The 18,432-nt window shown below is 36.5% G+C and overlaps 1 protein-coding gene across 3 annotated transcripts in view; it reads left to right on the top strand.

The window, feature by feature from the left end:
- The window catches only part of ADAM18 (ADAM metallopeptidase domain 18), a 158,146-nt gene that overhangs the window by 76,465 nt on the left and 63,249 nt on the right, over positions 1-18,432 (top strand). For all 3 annotated transcript variants that reach the window (XM_019032000.3, XM_055348950.2, XM_063709321.1), the window contains 2 exons: positions 5,807-5,902; positions 10,035-10,233. In XM_019032000.3, coding sequence (XP_018887545.3) covers positions 5,807-5,902; positions 10,035-10,233 — 295 coding nt within the window. The remainder of the gene's footprint in view (positions 1-5,806; positions 5,903-10,034; positions 10,234-18,432) is intronic.

Below are 18,432 nucleotides of genomic sequence, written 5' to 3'. Positions count from 1 at the left end.
GGTTACTGTGATTAATCATTTAAGTACATGATCAGGATGCCTATATGACCATACTCAAATAAAAATGCTGAGTCTCAAATGGGCTTCCCTAGGCAGAAGCATTACATGCAATATTGCCTTTTTGCTAAGAGAGAAGGGAACATGCTTATTGTGCTTTCTCTTACACTGAGTAGATGAAATTTGTATAAGGAATTCTCCAGACTTTATCGGATATGTATTTTTCCTTTACTAATCCAGTGTATATTTTTGCTCTTGTTGTAATAAGTCTTATATGTAAATAAGACTGTTTTCTAAGTCCTATAAATGTTTCTGGCTAATCATCATATATGTATGTGGTGTTGGGGACCCTGGAAACATTGATGAATTAACACTGGCGTAGTTATTTATGTAAAACTAAAGACACATGTAAGGGATATTTAGGAATGATAAAGAAGACATTAAAATATGGAGAATATTTAAGATGTTATTAATACATTCTAATGCCTTAATAATATTGTTGATTTTATAGTATAAATTTAAAGTATTAACTCATAGGAGTAGTCAGCAGTGTTACAATTATTGAAATATTAATAAATTACCAAAAATATACAACAAAGGTTTAAAGCACCTATGGAATATTTCTATCCTTGAGGAGTATTCAAGGTTTAAGAATTAACAAATTATTTTTTATTGCTTTATCAAGGACAGTTTTGATTTTTTAGAGTGCATGATGGTGACTATACAATGACTATCAGATTTAATTTATACTATGGCCTCAGCAGTTATGTCCACTGTTGCATTTGCATGATCAGTGCAAATGCCAGCACAATAGAAAAGGCAAATAAAGTCTAAGTTTTATTAAGAAAATTGTTTTCACCTCATAGATCTACTGAAAATAGTTTTGAGCCCCCCCCACCAAGATCTTCCAACTACATTTGGAGAACTTCTTATTTAAACTAACCGATAGACAATAAAGATGCAATATTTAACTCATTACACTAGCAAAAATGGGAGAGAAATAGTAATACTATTGCCAAAAATGCAATAAATAATGAAATAAAAAAGCAAATTCACTACACTAGTAAAATTAAAACTATGTAAAATTACAAGTAAAGTTAATAAACATTTTTTAAAATAAATATTTTTAAACACTTCAAAGAGCAGAATGATACAACAAAACTGAAAGAAACACAGAGATGTGAATAAAAGCATAGCTTTTTCCTGGGATGGGAATACTTAACGTCAAACTACATCCAATTAGATCTCTAAGGTCCCTATAAATACCTCCCTAAATTGAACTATTTTTCTACAAAAGCAGATTCTAAATTTCATCTAGAAAGAAAAACTAAGCAAATATCCATTTTAGTAATTTGGAACAATGACCATTTAAAAATGCTATGATTAATGATATATATAGTATTGGTGAAAGAATAAACAATAAAAAAAGAAAGAAATAGTCTGTGTTTTGATCATTATTGTATCATCTGTACATAGAATAGTGTCTGGCAAATATCACATGCTCAATAAATACTTGTTGATTGAATAAATGTAAGGATAGTGTAATTATCTTGATAGCAATACATCATTTGTATCACTGGGTAAGGATTGACTCTTCAGTATATTCCGAATACCCCATTAGGAACAGTGTGAATTGGAAGGTTTATTCAAAAGTTTTTCTTAAAGAAAACTAAGGAGGAATACAAAGGAATTTTTATGAAAGTAGCTGAGTTTGGGGAAAGTTTGCCTTACAAAATATCAAAACATACTATAAGGCTGTTTAATTTCACTTGCAATGTTATTGGGCCATCGGCTGAAGAAAGAAGTATAGATGTCCGTACCTCTGTTTCTACCTATTTATACATCAGTATTTACATCTGTCACCAGATCTATCTAAATATGTAAAAGTTGTATAGAGAGATAACATTTATTTCTAGGGTGGAAGTGGTTAATTTCATCAATATCAATTTATAAGCCGGATGCATTCCCTGTGGGAAAGGGAGAAGCGCCTGTGACATCCAGGATCTGGCCTGGTAAAATCAGTCAGGCTTTGGTGGTGTTAGGAGCTGATGTGGCCCTCATGTATGGGTGTTGGTGTTCTCTTATTGAACATAATGTGACAAAAGGTCAAAGTCAGACTAGGAAATTCTATTATTATGATGAATCAATAAAGAGAAACAAGGCCACTCTTCAGTTACGTCTAAACACAGAGAACACATGCACCAAAATGACTAAACACTCACCTATCCTAGCTAATATGAGTAGTTGCTGCAACTGTGCCACTTTCAGCTTTAGCATTGGCCCAGTATTTCCTCCTTCTAGATAAGAATTATTAAATTTCCCAGTCACAGAATTAGCCTTTGGTTCCTGACAGCATTCAGTCCAGAGCAAAGTCCAGACTTCTTAAACTCTCCCTAAAAATCACCTAAAACAAGCCCAGAACTTATCATTAAACCCTCCTACTGCAGTATTCCACAGTCCCCTTGGTGTGTGTTCTTTGCTGCATCAAGCAATAAGCCTAATTTGTAACACTACAGATATGTTCTAGGCAGTCTTTGTTGAAAGGGGATTGACACTGGTATCTTCATAAATATCCTCCATTTTACACAAATGGAAGCTCTGTTTTGTATCCACTCACCCATACAAATGTGGCTGCATGCACCTTATTTGTACCTGTGTTCACATATATCACTGCTAATAAATATTTGAACAAATATTTCACAGCATATAGAGGGATACATTTTACAAAAAGTAAAGCTATAAGCCTTAAAATTAGCAATAAAATATAAGAATAAAGTACTGATACTGTTTTATAGTCTTGGCATGGTGGGGGTCTTGATAATCAATACATAAAACCCAATAGTCCTAAAGGAACAAGAATATTACAAATTACTCAAATTGATAGGCACCATTAACAGACCAATTATAGACTGCAAAGAAACATTATAAAAATACAGAAAAGAGAGGCTGGGAGTGGTGGCTCACGCCTGTAATCCCAGCACTTTGGGAGGCTGAGGAAGGCGGATCACGAGGTCAGGAGATAAAGACCATCCTGGCTAACACGGTGAAACCCCGTCTCTACTAAAAATACAAAAACAAAAAAAAAGAAAAAAAATTAGCCGGGTGTGGTGGTGGGCGCCTGTAGTCCCAGCTACTCGGGAGGCTGAGGCAGGAGAGTGGCGTGAACTGTGAGTCCATTAAAACTCTTTCTTCTTCTTTTTTTTTTTTTTTTTTTTTGACGGAGTTTCGCTTTGTCGCCCAGGCTGGAGTGCAGTGGTGCAATATAGGCTCACTGCAGGCTCCGCCTCCTGGGTTCACGCCATTCTCCTGCCTCAGCCTCCCAAGTAGTTGGGACTACAGGCGCCCACCACCACACCCAGCTAATTTTTTTTTTTTGTATTTTTGGTAGAGACGGGGTTTCACCGCGTTAGCCAGGATGGTCTTTATCTCCTGACCTCGTGATCCTCCTTCCTCAGCCTCCCAAAGTGCTGGGATTACAGGCGTGAGCCACCATTCCCAGCCTCTCTTTTCTATATTTTTATAATGTTTCTTTGCAGTCTATAATTGGTCTGTTAATGGTGCCTATCAATTTGAGTAATTTGTAATATTCTTGTTCCTTTAGGACTATTGGGTTTTATGTATTGATTATCAAGACCTCCACCATGCCAAGACTATAAAACAGTATCAGTACTTTATTCTTATATTTTATTGCTAATTTTAAGGCTTATAGCTTTACTTTTTGTAAAATGTATCCCTCTATATGCTGTGAAATATTTGTTCAAATATTTATTAGCAGTGATATATGTGAACACAGGTACAAATAAGGTGCATGCAGCCACATTTGTATGGGTGAGTGGATACAAAACAGAGCTTCCATTTGTGTAAAATGGAGGATATTTATGAAGATACAGGTGTCAATGCCCTTTCGACAAAGACTACCTAGAACATATCCATAGTGTCACGAATTAGGCTTATTTTATATATATATATTTTATATATATATAAAGGCAACCAGATATCATATAAAATCTGTTTCTGTTATCTAATGGGAACAGGGAAAGAAAAAAGCTCTGCTATGCAAAATGGTCAAAATATATGATTATTTAATTCATAAATAAAATTGCACAAATGCAAATTTATGCACAAACTCACTGGTAATCAGAGAAGTAATAATGAGAGCTTTGAGATCAGTTTTTCCATTCCTTGTTACAAATTAAAATGATTGGTCATAATTAGTACTGCTAAGTATTGTGGTACAGGGAGAGCGTCTTCATTAATTACTAGTGAAAGAATATATACACACACATACATTTATACAGCATTATTTAACTTTGGAAGGTTAAACAGTAAATTATACAATGTGATTACCCCTAGAGAATCTGGAGAATGTAATTACAATTTCAACTTCTGCTCTATATTTTATATATTATTTGATCATATAAGCATACGTCCATTTACATGCATACATATGAAAAAGTGTGAACAAATGGAAATTTCAAAATTAAGAAGAATCCTGCCTTTATATTAAAGGACAAGATCTTTGAAACTAGATATCTGAGTAAATAAAATTGTTTAATAAAAGAGTTAAGAATATAAAAATATGGTGTAAATGCAGTGTTATTTACATACAAACAATATTTGTTTTTTAAGATTCTTTAAAGTTATAACCTAATTTATTTGTTTATTTATTTGAGATGTAGTCTTACTCTGTCATCCAGGCTGGAGTGCAGTGGCATGACCTTGGCTCACTGCAACCTCTGCCTCCCAGGTTTAAGTGATTCTCTTGCCTCAGCGTCCTGAGTAGCTGGGATTACAGGCACGCACCACCACGCCTGGCTAATTTTTGTATTTTTAGTAAAGGTGGGGTTTCACCATGTTGGCCAGGCTGGTCTTGAACTCCTGACCTCAAGTGATCTGCCCACCTTGGCCTCCCAAAGTGCTGGGATTACAGGCGTGAGCCACTGCGCCCGGCCCCTATTTGAATAATAATTGACTGCCATTTACTTTTTAAAAATAATAGGTATAGTCTTTTTTTGTTTTCTATTATAGTAAAACATGGTACATAAATATACACTAAGTACATTTTTATTCTACTTACTGCCTCACTCTAACTTTATTTACAATTGGAATCCTTAGTAAACAAATCACCCATGAGACCCTTGAGAAAAGTTTGTTTCTCCTAAAAACCACCTTTTCATTCCCCCAAGGATATATTTTGGTGTTGGTAACTTACGAGTTAATTATGAAATATTTTAGCTAATGAATATTGCTGACCAATTGCTATTTTAGATGTTATTTCTGCAGTTCTTACACTTGCATGTACCTGTGGCTATTCTAGAAATAGTAAAATAGGGTCTGGCATGGTGGCTAACTCCTGTAATCCTAGCACTTTGTGAGGCTGAGGCAGGAGGATCGTTTGAACTAAGGAGTTTGAGACCAGCCTGGGCAAGATAGTGACACCTAGTCTTTACAAAAAAAAAAAAAAAGAAAAAAAAATCGGGGCATGATTGCTTGCACCTCTGGTCCCAGCTACTCAGGGGGCTGGGGTGGGAGGATCACTTGGATCTCACTGGTTGAGGCTGCAGTGAGTCATGATCACACCACTGCATTCCAGCCTGGGTGACACAGTGAAATCCTGTCTCAAAAAAAAAAAAAAAAAAGAAGAAGAAGAAAAGAAGTGGTAAACTAATACAGCTTCATTGGAATTATACAATTATATTGTATAATTACAAGTTTGTACACAACAGAATATTAAATTGAAATCGAGATTAAGAAACAAGAGCTTTTAAGTGGTTAAACTGTAATAATATTTCTTCCTGTAAAATTTTAGGAATGTCAATTTAAGAAGTGCTGTGATTATAACACATGTAAACTGAAGGGCTCAGTAAAATGTGGTTCTGGACCATGTTGTACATCAAAGTGTGAGGTAAGTTACCAACATTCATTAAAAGCAAATTGAACTGTGGTAAGAGACGTCTGTATTAACTGAATCAATGTGCAATTAATAAAAAGAATATATAAGGAATTTAGTGAAATAAAATGTAGAGTGCATGAACAAACACAAGTTTAAAGGAAAATTGCTATAAAATATAAAAGTCATCTCAGACAGGTACGGTTGCAGTTACTATATGCATGGGCTCCACATACTGAATCACTTAATACGTGCAAACATGAATTAGGTGCATTAGCATGATGCATTTGAGATTTATTCCTGTTGTGTCTATTAGCAAATAATTCCTTTTTGTTGCTGAATAGTATTGCAAATATTGTAAAGATATGCCACAGTTTGTTATTTTTATTTTTGTCTTTATTCCCTAAACAATACAGTATAACTATTTACATAGCATTTATATTGTATTAGGTAATATAAGTAATACAGAGATAATAAAAATATATGAGAAGATGTGTGTAAGTTACATGCAAATGTTACAAGATATTATGTAAAGGACTTGAGTGCCCATAGATTTAATATGCCTGAGGGTTCCTGGAACCAAATGCCCATGGATTCTGAGTGATGATTCTATTCTTTAGTGTTAAAATCACAAAGTTTACCATCTTCTAAATTATCAGATAAAAGGGAGAAAAAACACACATTACTACATCCAAAAAGTTATTAACTCTCAAATAAATTATAAAGTCAAATAAATGATGAATGATTATGGAAAAAATTGTAGCATGAATAGCAGACAAAATATGCAGCATACAGAATGTGTAAAGAACTCTCACTTATTGATAACTGAAATGCAAACCATACACATACAATTGAAATGAACAGTATTTATTGATATTGGAATGGTTACATAATTATATATTGTACAAGAGTTAGTAAATATGGACTAAATATTAATGCAGTAATATAGTATTATGTCCAAGACACACATTTGGATAAGAAAACAAGTTCCTTAATAGCAAGATATTTTATTCTGGTAAATCACCTCTATGTAAATATTCTATGTATTTTTTTTGTTGAATTTAGCTATTAATGTATAATTTAATATACTAAAATTCTGTTAGTGAATATTCCCAAGTGTCAGAAGAAACATATTTAAGCTTATAACTAGCATCATAAAAAGGATAGGTGATGTCATCACGCCTCTCTCACATTTCCCTGTGCCTCTTTATACTCAATCCATGACTCCACCCACAGCCCCTGGTAACCACTGATCTGTTTCCTGAAGCTGTAATTATGCTTTTGCAAAAATATCACATAAATTGAATCATACAATATGTGCAAATGTGAAGTAGGCATCTTAACATAATGTATTTGAGATACATTCATGTTCTTATGTTTATTAGCAGATCATTCCTTTATAGTGACTGCATATTAGTAGTATTGCAAGGATTGTAAGGATGTACCACAGTTCATTCATCCATTCCCCAGTTGAGGGATATTTTGGCTGTTTTCCATTTTTGGTGATGAAAATATGGCTACTTTAATATTCATAAGCATATTTGTGCATGAACATAGTGTTTCATTTCACTTAGCTGGATACCTAGGAGAGGGCTTGCTGGATCCTATGGTAACTATGGAACTTTATAGGAAATTGAGAAACGGTCTTTCAAAGCAACTGTACTATCTTGAGTTCCCACCAGACACTTATGAGACTTACAGTTGCTTTGTAAATTGAATGTAAACACTAAAACTATAAAATATATGGTTTTGTGTTATCTTTGCTACTGATTTGTTATTTGTACCTTTTAAAAATCATTTAAATCATTGATCCATACAAATTATTGATTATAAATTACTGATTAACCATTGCTTTATGAATCATTAATTAATCAGGCTAATTTCATATTTCATTTCATGTGTAGTGAATAATTCTTATAATAGAACATGATCATATACCATAAAAACAAAATACATTTTTACTATTTTTGCTGTATAGTCTTTTATCTTTTAGAGTAAATAAAAGAAGAAAAAAAATTAGATGAATTAACATCATTTGTTTCATTTCAGAGGTCTATTTTCTTTTGCAGATTTCTGTTTACTATCATATTTCTTGTACCTGAAGACCTCCCTTTACTATTTCTTGTCATTTATGTCCTCTGAAAATAAATTATCTCAGTTTTTTTTTTGTTTGTTTGTTTGAGACAGGGTCTGGCTCTGCTGCCCATACTGGAGTGCAGTGGCACTATCTCTGCTAGCTGCAACCTCCACCTCCTGGGCTGAAGCCATCCTTCCACCTCAGCCTCGCAAGTAGCTAGGACTACAGGCACACACCACCATGCCCAGCTAATTTTTGTATTTTTTGTAGAGATGGGGTATTCCACCATGTTTCCCAGGCTATCCTTGAACTTCTGAGCTCAAGCAATCTATCCCCCTAGGCATCCCAAAATGCTGGGATTACAGATATTAGCCACCATGCCTGGCTACTCAGTTATTTTTTGTCTAGGAAAGTCTTCATATCTCATTCTTTTTTGAAATATATAGTTACAGGGTATGGAATTCTAAGTTGAAAAAGTTGTTTTTAAATTTCATCACTTTTAAGTTACCATTTCTTTTATTTATTATGCATCTTTGTTTCATTATTGAATATTGTATTAGTTGGTTTTCATGCTGCTGATAAAGGCACACCTGAGACTGGGAAATTTACAAAAGAAAGAAGTTTAATGGACTCGCAGCTCCTCATGGCTGGGAAGGCCTCACAATCATGGTGGAAGGTGAAAGGCACATCTCACATGGCGGCAGACAAGAGAAGAGAGCTTGTGCAGGGAAACTGCTTTTTATAAAACCATCAGATCTTGTGAGACCTATTCACTATCACGAGAATAGCACAGGAAAGACCTGCCCCCTGATTGAATTATCTCCCACCGGGTGCCTCTCATCACATGTGGGAATTATGGGAGCTACAATTCAAGATTAGATTTGGGTGGGGACACAGCCAAACCGTATGAAGTATTAATTTCATCAAACTGGATTGTATTTTGTGTGTGTGTTTGTGTGTGTGTGTGTGTGTGTGTGTGTGCATGTGTGTGACATCAACATATATAGCAGGACAGCATTTCAACATGGTGAACTTCACTATGGATGGCAATCTATTAGGTCAGGCCACCGCAAAGTTTTGGCAATAACTGTACACCTCACCTAAGTGATGCAAGGAGGCCTTTATGCTCTTAGATAATAATAAACATATAAAAATGAGGCCAGGTGTGGTGGCTCAAGACTGGGCACGGTGGCTCATGCCTGTAATCCCAGCACTTTGGGAGGCCAAGGTGGGTGGATCACCTGAGGTCAGGAGTTCGAGACCAGCCTGACTAACATGGTGAAACCCTGTCTTTACTAAAAATACAAAAATTAGCCAGGCGTGGTGGCATGTACCTATAATCCTAGCTACTCAGGAGGCTGAGGCAGGAGAATTGCTTGAACCTGGGGGATGGAGGTTGCAGTGAACTGAGATCATGCCACTTCACTCCAGCCTGAGCAAAAGAGCAAAACTCCATCTCAAAAAAAAAAAAAAAAAAAGATGCTGATGTGATGATAGCTATCATATATGCACACCGCACTGCTTACTATGTATTGTTCTGAGAACTTTTTCCATTACTCCTGTTCAATACTAATAAGAACTCTATGAGAATTTGTCTTTTATTCCAAGCTTACAAAAGTAAAACAGATAGATTGTGTTTCTCACCCATACAAATAAGGTAGTAAGAGTCAGAGACTGGGACTGAAACAAGGAAGTCTGGCTCCTGAGTTTCTCCAAGAACAAAAAGGTAGAGACAGTGTTCCTATAGTTCCAAGGAACAGGTATGTTTAATCTGTGTAGTTGTTTTCTAATGCTGTTTGAGTCAGCTTATTTCAAAATGTAGAGCACAAAGGAGGTGAGCAGCTGCAAACTCACTGTCAAAAGGAATTCTTTCACGTCTTTGAGACAGTTTTCTCTGGGCTTCACAACGAATACTGTATTTGATTTTTTATGGCAAACTCACAGACTTGGGAACTCTGGTGTTCCCTCAAATATCAATAATTAGAAACATTTTATGTGATAAATCTTTTCACTAAGCAATTGAGAAAAATGATTTACAGAACTTAATTTTATTTTTCCTTTTCCTCCCAGTTGTCAATAGCAGGCACTCCATGTAGAAAGAGTATTGATCCAGAGTGTGATTTTACAGAGTACTGCAATGGAACCTCTAGTAATTGTGTTCCTGACACTTATGCATTGAATGGCCGTTTGTGCAAGTTGGGAACTGCCTATTGCTATAACGGACGATGTCAAACTACTGATAACCAGTGTGCCAAGATATTTGGAAAAGGTATTGCTCTTTCTTTCGTATTTATTTTACCTCAAATTTGCATCTCTCTGTAGAGTACATTATGTACCACACAACTCTAGAAGTGGAAGAAACTGAACCACAAGATTAATAAAAATTAAATTTTAGTTAAAGAAGGGTAGTTTTTTAAGAGTATCTGAGGTTTTCCAAGAAAAAGACCATACATTATTTTTATTGTGGTTTGATTTTTGTTTTTGACGATTAGCTAGCTGGACAAAAATCCATGTTTACAGCTCATCATTTATATAAACATTAAAATCAGTAGATTCTAAAATTTATACAATTTCCTATTACTACCCACATTCATGATTTAATTTTAATGGCATGAAACTTACAAGGCTTAGAGTGAATTTCATTTAAAAATAATCATATTTCCTAATTGAGGAATAACTGCTAAGATAATGGTGATCTTAAGCCACCTGATCAAAATTCATTTTTATGTTTTGTTTTTCAAACAGCTTTGAGAGTAATTTTAATAAGACTTGTGCATATATTCTTGCTTTTCTGGTGAGCAATCATTCATAATATCCAAATATAATTTTGTATTTTTAGAGAAATTAAAATAATAGAAACAGATCAAAATTACCCAGTGAAATGCATATATATATAATTATTTTCTAGTTGAATAAAGGTGGTTTATTTGCCCAGTGGTAAGCTCAGGAATATAATTTGTACCAAATTACATTGTATATGGTCCATCTTGTCTTCCTAATTATTTGAGTAATAAATTTCAGATTAGGAGGCTTAAAGGAAATTCAACAAAAGCTGCAGAACTATGATTTCTTAAATCACAAGTCAGTGCTATTTTCTGTGTGCTATTTTTCTAGAATGCTACTTTTTATGTGTGTGTGTTTTGTTTTTTTAATACTTATTTCTGTTTGAATAGTATTGTTATTTTTAAGCAGGGTTTAAAACATCTCTTAAAAGTAAAATTAAATAATACTTTCTGTAAGATTCATTAAGTAGCGTCTACAATATATTCTTTTATTTTTTAATTAAAAAAAAACTTCAACCTAGAATTCATTTACTTGACACATGACATCTTTTTTGAGTTCTCTTTTTTGTTTTTTTTAAATTTTATTATTATTATACTCTTTTTTTTAATTTTATTATTATTATACTTTAAGTTTTAGGGTACATGTGCACAACATGCAGGTTTGTTACATATGTATACATGTGCCATGTTGGTGTGCTGCACCCAGTAACTCGTCATTTAGCATTAGGTATATCTCCTAATGTTATCCCTCCCCCCTCCCCCCACCCCACAACAGTCCCCAGCGTGTGATGTTCCCCTTCCTGTGTCCATGTGTTCTCATTGTTCAATTCTCACCTATGAGTGAGAACATGTGGTGTTTGGTTTTTTGTCCTTGCCATAGTTTGCTGAGAATGATGGTTTCCAGTTTCATCCGTGTCCCTACAAAGGACATGAGCTCATCATTTTTTATGGCTGCATAGTATTCCATGGTGTATATGTGCCACATTTTTTTAATCCAGTCCATCGTTGTTGGACATTTAGGTTGGTTCCAAGTCTTTGCTATTGTGAATAGTACCACTATAAACATGCGTGTGCATGTGTCTTTATAGCATCATGATTTATAATCCTTTGGGTATATACCCAGTAATGGGATGGCTGTGTCAAATGGTATTTCTAGTTCTAGATCCCTGAGGAATCGCCACACTGACTTCCACAATGGTTGAACTAGTTTACAGTCCCACCAACAGTGTAAAAGTGTTCCTATTTCTCCACATCCTCTCCAGCACCTGTTGTTTCCTGACTTTTTAATGATCGCCATTCTAACTGGTGTGAGATGGTATCTCATTGTGGTTTTGATTTGCATTTCTCTGATGGCCAGTGATAATGAGCATTTTTTCATGTGTTTTTTGGCTGCATAAATGTCTTCTTTTGAGAAATGTCTGTTCATATCCTTCACCCACTTTTTGATGGGGTTGTTTGTTTTTTTCTTGTAAATTTGTTTGAGTTCATTGTAGATTCTGGATATTAGCCCTTTGTCAGATGAGTTCTGATTGCAACAGGATGTTTAGCAAAATGTGTATTCCTATAATATATGTTCTAGGATCTCCAAAAAACTAATATGAATGCATCAAAAATTTCATCCTCTGATGCAGTGTTTTGTTCATCCCCTAATTCATTCATTTCCCATTTTCTCCTTTATTCATTTACTTAGCTTTTTACTTGCAGGCATTTTTCTTCTGTTACCAAAAACCACAGGTGGTATATTATATGGGACATGTTAACTAACAAGTAGTTACATTAAGTTTGCATTCTTTTATTAAGTAAATTTAAACTTTTAAAGAAATGTTGAAATATAAGTAGATTTGCTTATTCAAAATTATACATCGAGTGTCTAAATGCAAAGAGCCTACAATATTCAACCAGATGGACATTGCCACATGATTATTGTACTCGTGGAGCTTAATGACTAAGAGAAAAAGACAGTAAAACAAAAGAAATATAAAACCTATAGTCGTGTTTTTTGCATTTAAAACAATAAAAGTAGAATGCTAAAAGAAAATCAAGGTAGTGAATAAGGAAAATACCGCTGTCTGTCATCAAGTAGTCTTCAGCTATCAGCTCTTCCAGAATTTGTCTCAACTGCAAAGAGACCTTTTGCCCAAAGGCACACACTTCTCAAACCAGCACACATACAACGATTACGTGAGGTGGGGGTTTTATACAAAAGTCTGCCTCTTTTGGCCCAATCAAACACACACTGGCAGGTTATTTATACCACACAGCTACCTATTCGTCTGTTCAAGAACTTGTTGGGTTTGCATCCCAGTTTGAATTCTCCTCTGCTCCATCCAGCTTCCTTCCCATTTCCAAATATTCTGATCTTTAATAAATAGCCTTCATCGTATGCCTCAATTAGATGTCAGCTCCTAGATGTCCCAACTACTAACAATTGGTAATGAGAGTGGAGTGAGTAAATACAGCCTAAAAGATGAGTTTTCAAATCCAAATCACTCTCTGCCAGGCTATCAATGAGCACCTCATCACTGGTGGAAGTTGATAATATACTCTTTCAGCAGATTGGGATAGTATACTTGTGAGAGAGAATACATTAGCTGGTACAATTGAAATTAATGGGGCAAATAGTAACTTTAAGGGTAATGGCATTAAATGGCTATTGCCAAATACCATTGAACTTAGGAAAATATAACAAAAGGGCATGCATTTGAAAGCAAAGCGTGAGTCTAGAGGGCCTCTGCCAACTTATAAAGAGCCCCTCATCTTTTAAAAAAGAGGTTAGAGAGAGATGAGGAAGACTTAATTGAGAAGTTAAACTCTATGTAAGTTTGAATTCCTTATCAGGTATATTTTTCAGGTTTGGGGTTCTAATTGGGAGAAGAATGGGACCTACCCTTGGGATGGAGACAATTGAAAATATGACTACCCTAATTTTGAGGCTCCAGGCTTCTTTGAGTCTATTGAACCTATAGAATGGTCTAGATCTGATTCCTCCCCCGTCCCTCTTCATAACACGAAGTGTATTCTCATCAGTATCTTCCCGCTATCCTTCATGGCCACTAGCTGAAAATAGAGAAAAGGCACAGAATAATAGAGACAGGGATGTGATGGACTTTATAAAGCAGTAAGGAAACTATACCTCAAAAAAGATTTGGTCCTAGCCAGCAGTTACTGCTGGCATCAGGGAAGTACACACGGGACTGAGTTCTGAGAACTTGATCATGAGATAGAAGAGAGGAACACAACATGGGATGGGGGGTATTTATTGTTTTGGGAACACTCTCCCAAAGTACAGCATTTAACATACTGGCATGGATCCTAGAAGACAGTAAAATCTTTCTACTAGGATGGCTTCCAGCAGCATGGAAAAAACATGATTACTCACCCTAAGTGAAATTTAAATGACAGAATTGCCATAGCAGATAGTGAAAAAAAGAAGAAAAAGGCTCAGGGAAGTGGGAATGCTGTAATCTGTGTACTGTGTATTTAAGGCCAAATGATTTGGCCAAACAGGAAAGCCCAAGGCCATAAGGAATGTGCTAGAGAAAGGGATACCATATTCACCATAAATTTCAAAGATGGCCTCCTCTGCAGGTCAGAGTGGGAATGCCACTACACTCACTGGTAGCAATGGATGTGATAAGATCTGGAAAAATCAAGACCAGATAGCAGTGCTTACCTACCAGAAGCCAGATGAATAATGTTGTTATAAGCAGTAGATACACAGTAGCAGACATGGGTACCTTCCCTACCATGTGTCAGGGAGAGAGTTAATACAATACGATTTCCCTGTGTTCTGTGAGCAGCCAATGAGGGTACTACTCAATTTGTTTCATTAAAGGAAATTTATAAAAATAGATGACCAGGAGACTGTGGAGAGTTGTCTCAGTAAATATCGCAATGTTAGGTCCACACTCTGAATCTAAACCAATTGTCAGAGCCAGAACTCATTGACTTAAGCGGGAGCAAGGGCCATAGAAGAAAAACCCCATAACACCTTGTTAACTGTTCCTCTAATATGTTCCCATATGGACTTACAACCATTTTATCTGTTCACTGGGGAAAAGAAAATATCCAAACATTTTAAAAACTAGTGGACACAGACTGCATTGACATTAATATCCAGAAGCCCAATGTGATCATGGTCTCCCTGTGAGAGTGAGGACTTAGAGACGCCAGGAGTTAAATGGAGTCCTGGCAAAGTTTCAGTTTACAGTGGGTCTGCTAGTTCCACAAATCCATTTGGTTGTTATTTCTCAGACCTAGTGTATGTAATTGGAGTTGGCATATTTAGTAGTTTGTGCAATTCCCTCAGTGGGACTTTAATGTGTTTGATATCTGTAACTGCCTGTTTCAAGAAATTAGTGCTACTTTTAAAGATCTAAAGGATGCAGGGGTGGTTGGCTATATAATACACACATTTAATTATTCAATATGATCCCTGCAGAAACAAGATGATCCTGGAAGATAATATTTAACTACTACAAATGTAATCAGGTAGTAGACTTGATTGCATTCACTGCGCCAGTGTATGTCCATACTAGAGCAGATTAGCATGGCCTCAAATATGTGTGAGAAGTGTAACCCCTGATTTGGCAAGTATATTATTATTATTATTATTTATTATACTTTAATTTCTAGGGTACATGTGCACAACGTGCAGGTTTGATACATAGGTATACATGTGCCATGTTGGTTTGCTGCACCCATCAACTCATCATTTACATAGGTATTTCTCCTAATGCTATCCCTCTCCCCACCCCCCACCCCCCAACAAGCCCCAGCATGTGATGTTCCCCGCCCTGTGTCCAAGTTATCTCATTGTTCAATTCCCACCTATGAGTGAGAACATGCAGTGTCTGGTTTTCTGTCCTTGTGATAGTTGGCTGAGAATGATGGTTTCTCTGTCTCTTTCAGTTCTGCTCTGATCTTAGTTGTTTCTTGCCTTTTGCTAGCTTTTGAATTTGTTTGCTCTTGCTTCTCTAGTTCTTTTAATTGTGATGTTAAGGTGTCGATTTTAGATCTTTCCTGCTTTCTCTTGTGGGCATTTAGTGCTATAAATTTCCCTCTACACACTGCTTTAAATGTATCCCAGAAATTCTGGTACGTTGTATCTTTGTTCTCATTGGTTTCAAAGAACATCTTTATTTCTGCCTTCATTTTGTTATTTACCCAGTAGTCATTCAGGAGCAAATTGTTCAGTTTCCATGTAGTTGTGTGGTTTTGAGAGAGTTTCCTAATCTTGAGTTCTAGTTTGATTGCACTGTGGTCTGAGATACAGTTTGTTGTGATTTCTGTTCATTTACATTTGCTGAGGAGTGCTTTACTTCCAATTTTGTGGTCAATTTTAGAATAAGTGCGATGTGGTGCTGAGAAGAATGTATATTCTGTTGATTTGGGGTGGAGAGTTCTGTAGATGTCTATTAGTCCTGCTTGTTGCAGAGCTGAGTTCAGGTCCTGGATATCCTTGTTAACCTTCTGTCTCGTTGATCTGTCTAATATTGACAGGGGGGTGTTAAAGTCTCCCGTTATTATTGTGTGGGAGTCTAAGTCTCTTTGTGGGTCTCTAAGGACTTGCTTTATGAATCTGGGTGCTCCTGTATTGGGTGCATGTATATATTTAAGATAGTTAGTTCTTCTTGTTGAATTGATCCCTTTACCATTATGTAATGGCCTTCTTTGTCTCTTTTGATCTTGGTTTAAAGTTTGTTTTATCAGAGACTAGGATTGCAACCCCTGCTTTTTTTTGCTTTCCATTTGCTTGGTAGATTGTCCCCCATCCCTTTATTTTGAGCCTGTTTGTGTCCTTGCATGTGAGATGAGTCTCCTGAATACAGCACGCTGATGGGTCTTGACTCTTTATCCAATTTGCCAGTCTGTGTCTTTTAACTGGGGGCATTTAGCCCATTTACATTTAAGGTTAATATTGTTATGTGTGAATTTGATCCTGTCATTATGATGTTCGCTGGTTATTTTTCCCATTAATTGATGCAGTTTCTTCATAGCATCGATGGTCTTTACAATTTGGCCTGTTTTTGTAGTGGCTAGTACCGGTTCTTTCTTTCTGTGTTTAGTGCTTCCTTCAGGAGCTCCTGTAAGGCAGGCCTCGTGGAGACAAAATCTCTCAGCATTTGCTTGTCTGTAAAGGATTTTATTTCTCCTTCACTTATGAAGCTTAGTTCGGCTGGATATGAAATTCTGGGCTGAAAATTCTTTTCTTTAAGAATGTTGAATATTGGCCCCCACTCTCTTCTGGCTTGTAGGGTTTCTGCCGAGAGATCCACTGATAGTCTGATGGGCTTCCCTTTGAGGGTAACCCGACCTTTCTCTCTGGCTGCCCTTTACATTTTTTCCTTCATTTCAACTTTGCTGAATCTGACAATTATGTATCTTGGAGTTGCTCTTCTCGAGGAGTATCTTTGTGGTGTTCTCTGTATTTCTGAATTTGAATGTTGGCCTGTCTTATTAGGTTGGGGAAGTTCTCCTGCCTAATATCCTGAAGAGTGTTTTCCAACTTGGTTCCATTCTCCCCGTCACTTTCAGGCACACCAATCAAATGTAGATTTGGTCTTTTCACATAGTCCCATATTTCTTGGAGTCTTTGTTCATTTCTTTTTACTCTTTTTTCTCTAACCTTGTTTTCTTGCTTTATTTCATCAATTTGATCTTCAATCACTGATACCCTTTCTTCCACTTAATAGAATTGGCTATTGATGTTTGTGCATGCCTCACGAAGTTCTCATGCCATGGTTTTCAGCTCCATCAGGTCATTTAAGGTCCTCTCTACACTGTTTATTCTAGTTAGCCATTCATCTAATCTTTTTTCAAGGTTTTTAGCTTCCTTGTGATAGGTTTGAACATTCTCCTTTAGCTTGGAGAAGTTTGTTACTACCAACCTTCTGAAGCCTACTTCTGTCAACTCATCGAAGTCATTCTCCATCCAGCTTTGTTCCGTTGCTGGCGAGGAGCTGCAATCCTTTGGAGGAGAAGGGGCGCTCTGATTTTTAGAATTTTCAGCTTTTCTGGTCTGGTTTCTCCCCACCTTTGTGGTTTTGTCTACCTTTGGTCTTTGATGTTGGTGACCTACAGATGGGATTTTGGTGTAGATGAGCTTTTTGTTGACATTGATGCTATTTCTTTCTGTTTGTTAGTTTTCCTTCTAATGATCAGGTCCCTCAGCTGCAGGTCTGTTGGAGTTTGTGGGAGGTCCACTCCAGACCCTGTTTCCCTGGGTATCACCAGCGGAGGCTGCAGAACAGCAAATATTGCAGAACAGCAAATATTGCTGCCTGATCCTCCCTCTGGAAGGTTCATCCCAGAGGGGCAGCTGCCTATATGAAGTGTCTGTTGGCCCCCACTGGGAGGTGTCTCCCAGTTAGGCTACATGGGGATCAGGGATCCACTTGAGGAGGCAGTCTGTCCCTTCTCAGAGCTCAAATGTCATGCTGGGAGAACCACTGCTCTCTTCAGAGCTGTCAGACAGGGATGTTTAAGTTTGCAGAAGTTGTCTGCTGTCTTTTGTTCAGCTATGCTCTGCCCACAGAGGTGGAGTCTAGAGGCAGTAGGCTTTGTTGAGCTGCAGTGGACTCCGCCAAGTTTGGGCTTCCTGGACACTTTGTTTACCTACTCAAGCCTCAGCAACGGCTGATACCCCTCCCCAAGCCAGGCTGCCACCTTGCAGATTGATCTCA

This window comes from Gorilla gorilla, chromosome 7 (assembly GCF_029281585.2).
Source record: "Gorilla gorilla gorilla isolate KB3781 chromosome 7, NHGRI_mGorGor1-v2.1_pri, whole genome shotgun sequence".
Classification (NCBI taxonomy): Eukaryota; Metazoa; Chordata; class Mammalia; order Primates; family Hominidae; genus Gorilla; species Gorilla gorilla.
Note: the sequence above shows the minus strand (reverse complement) of the source record. Positions and strands in the feature narration are given on the sequence as shown.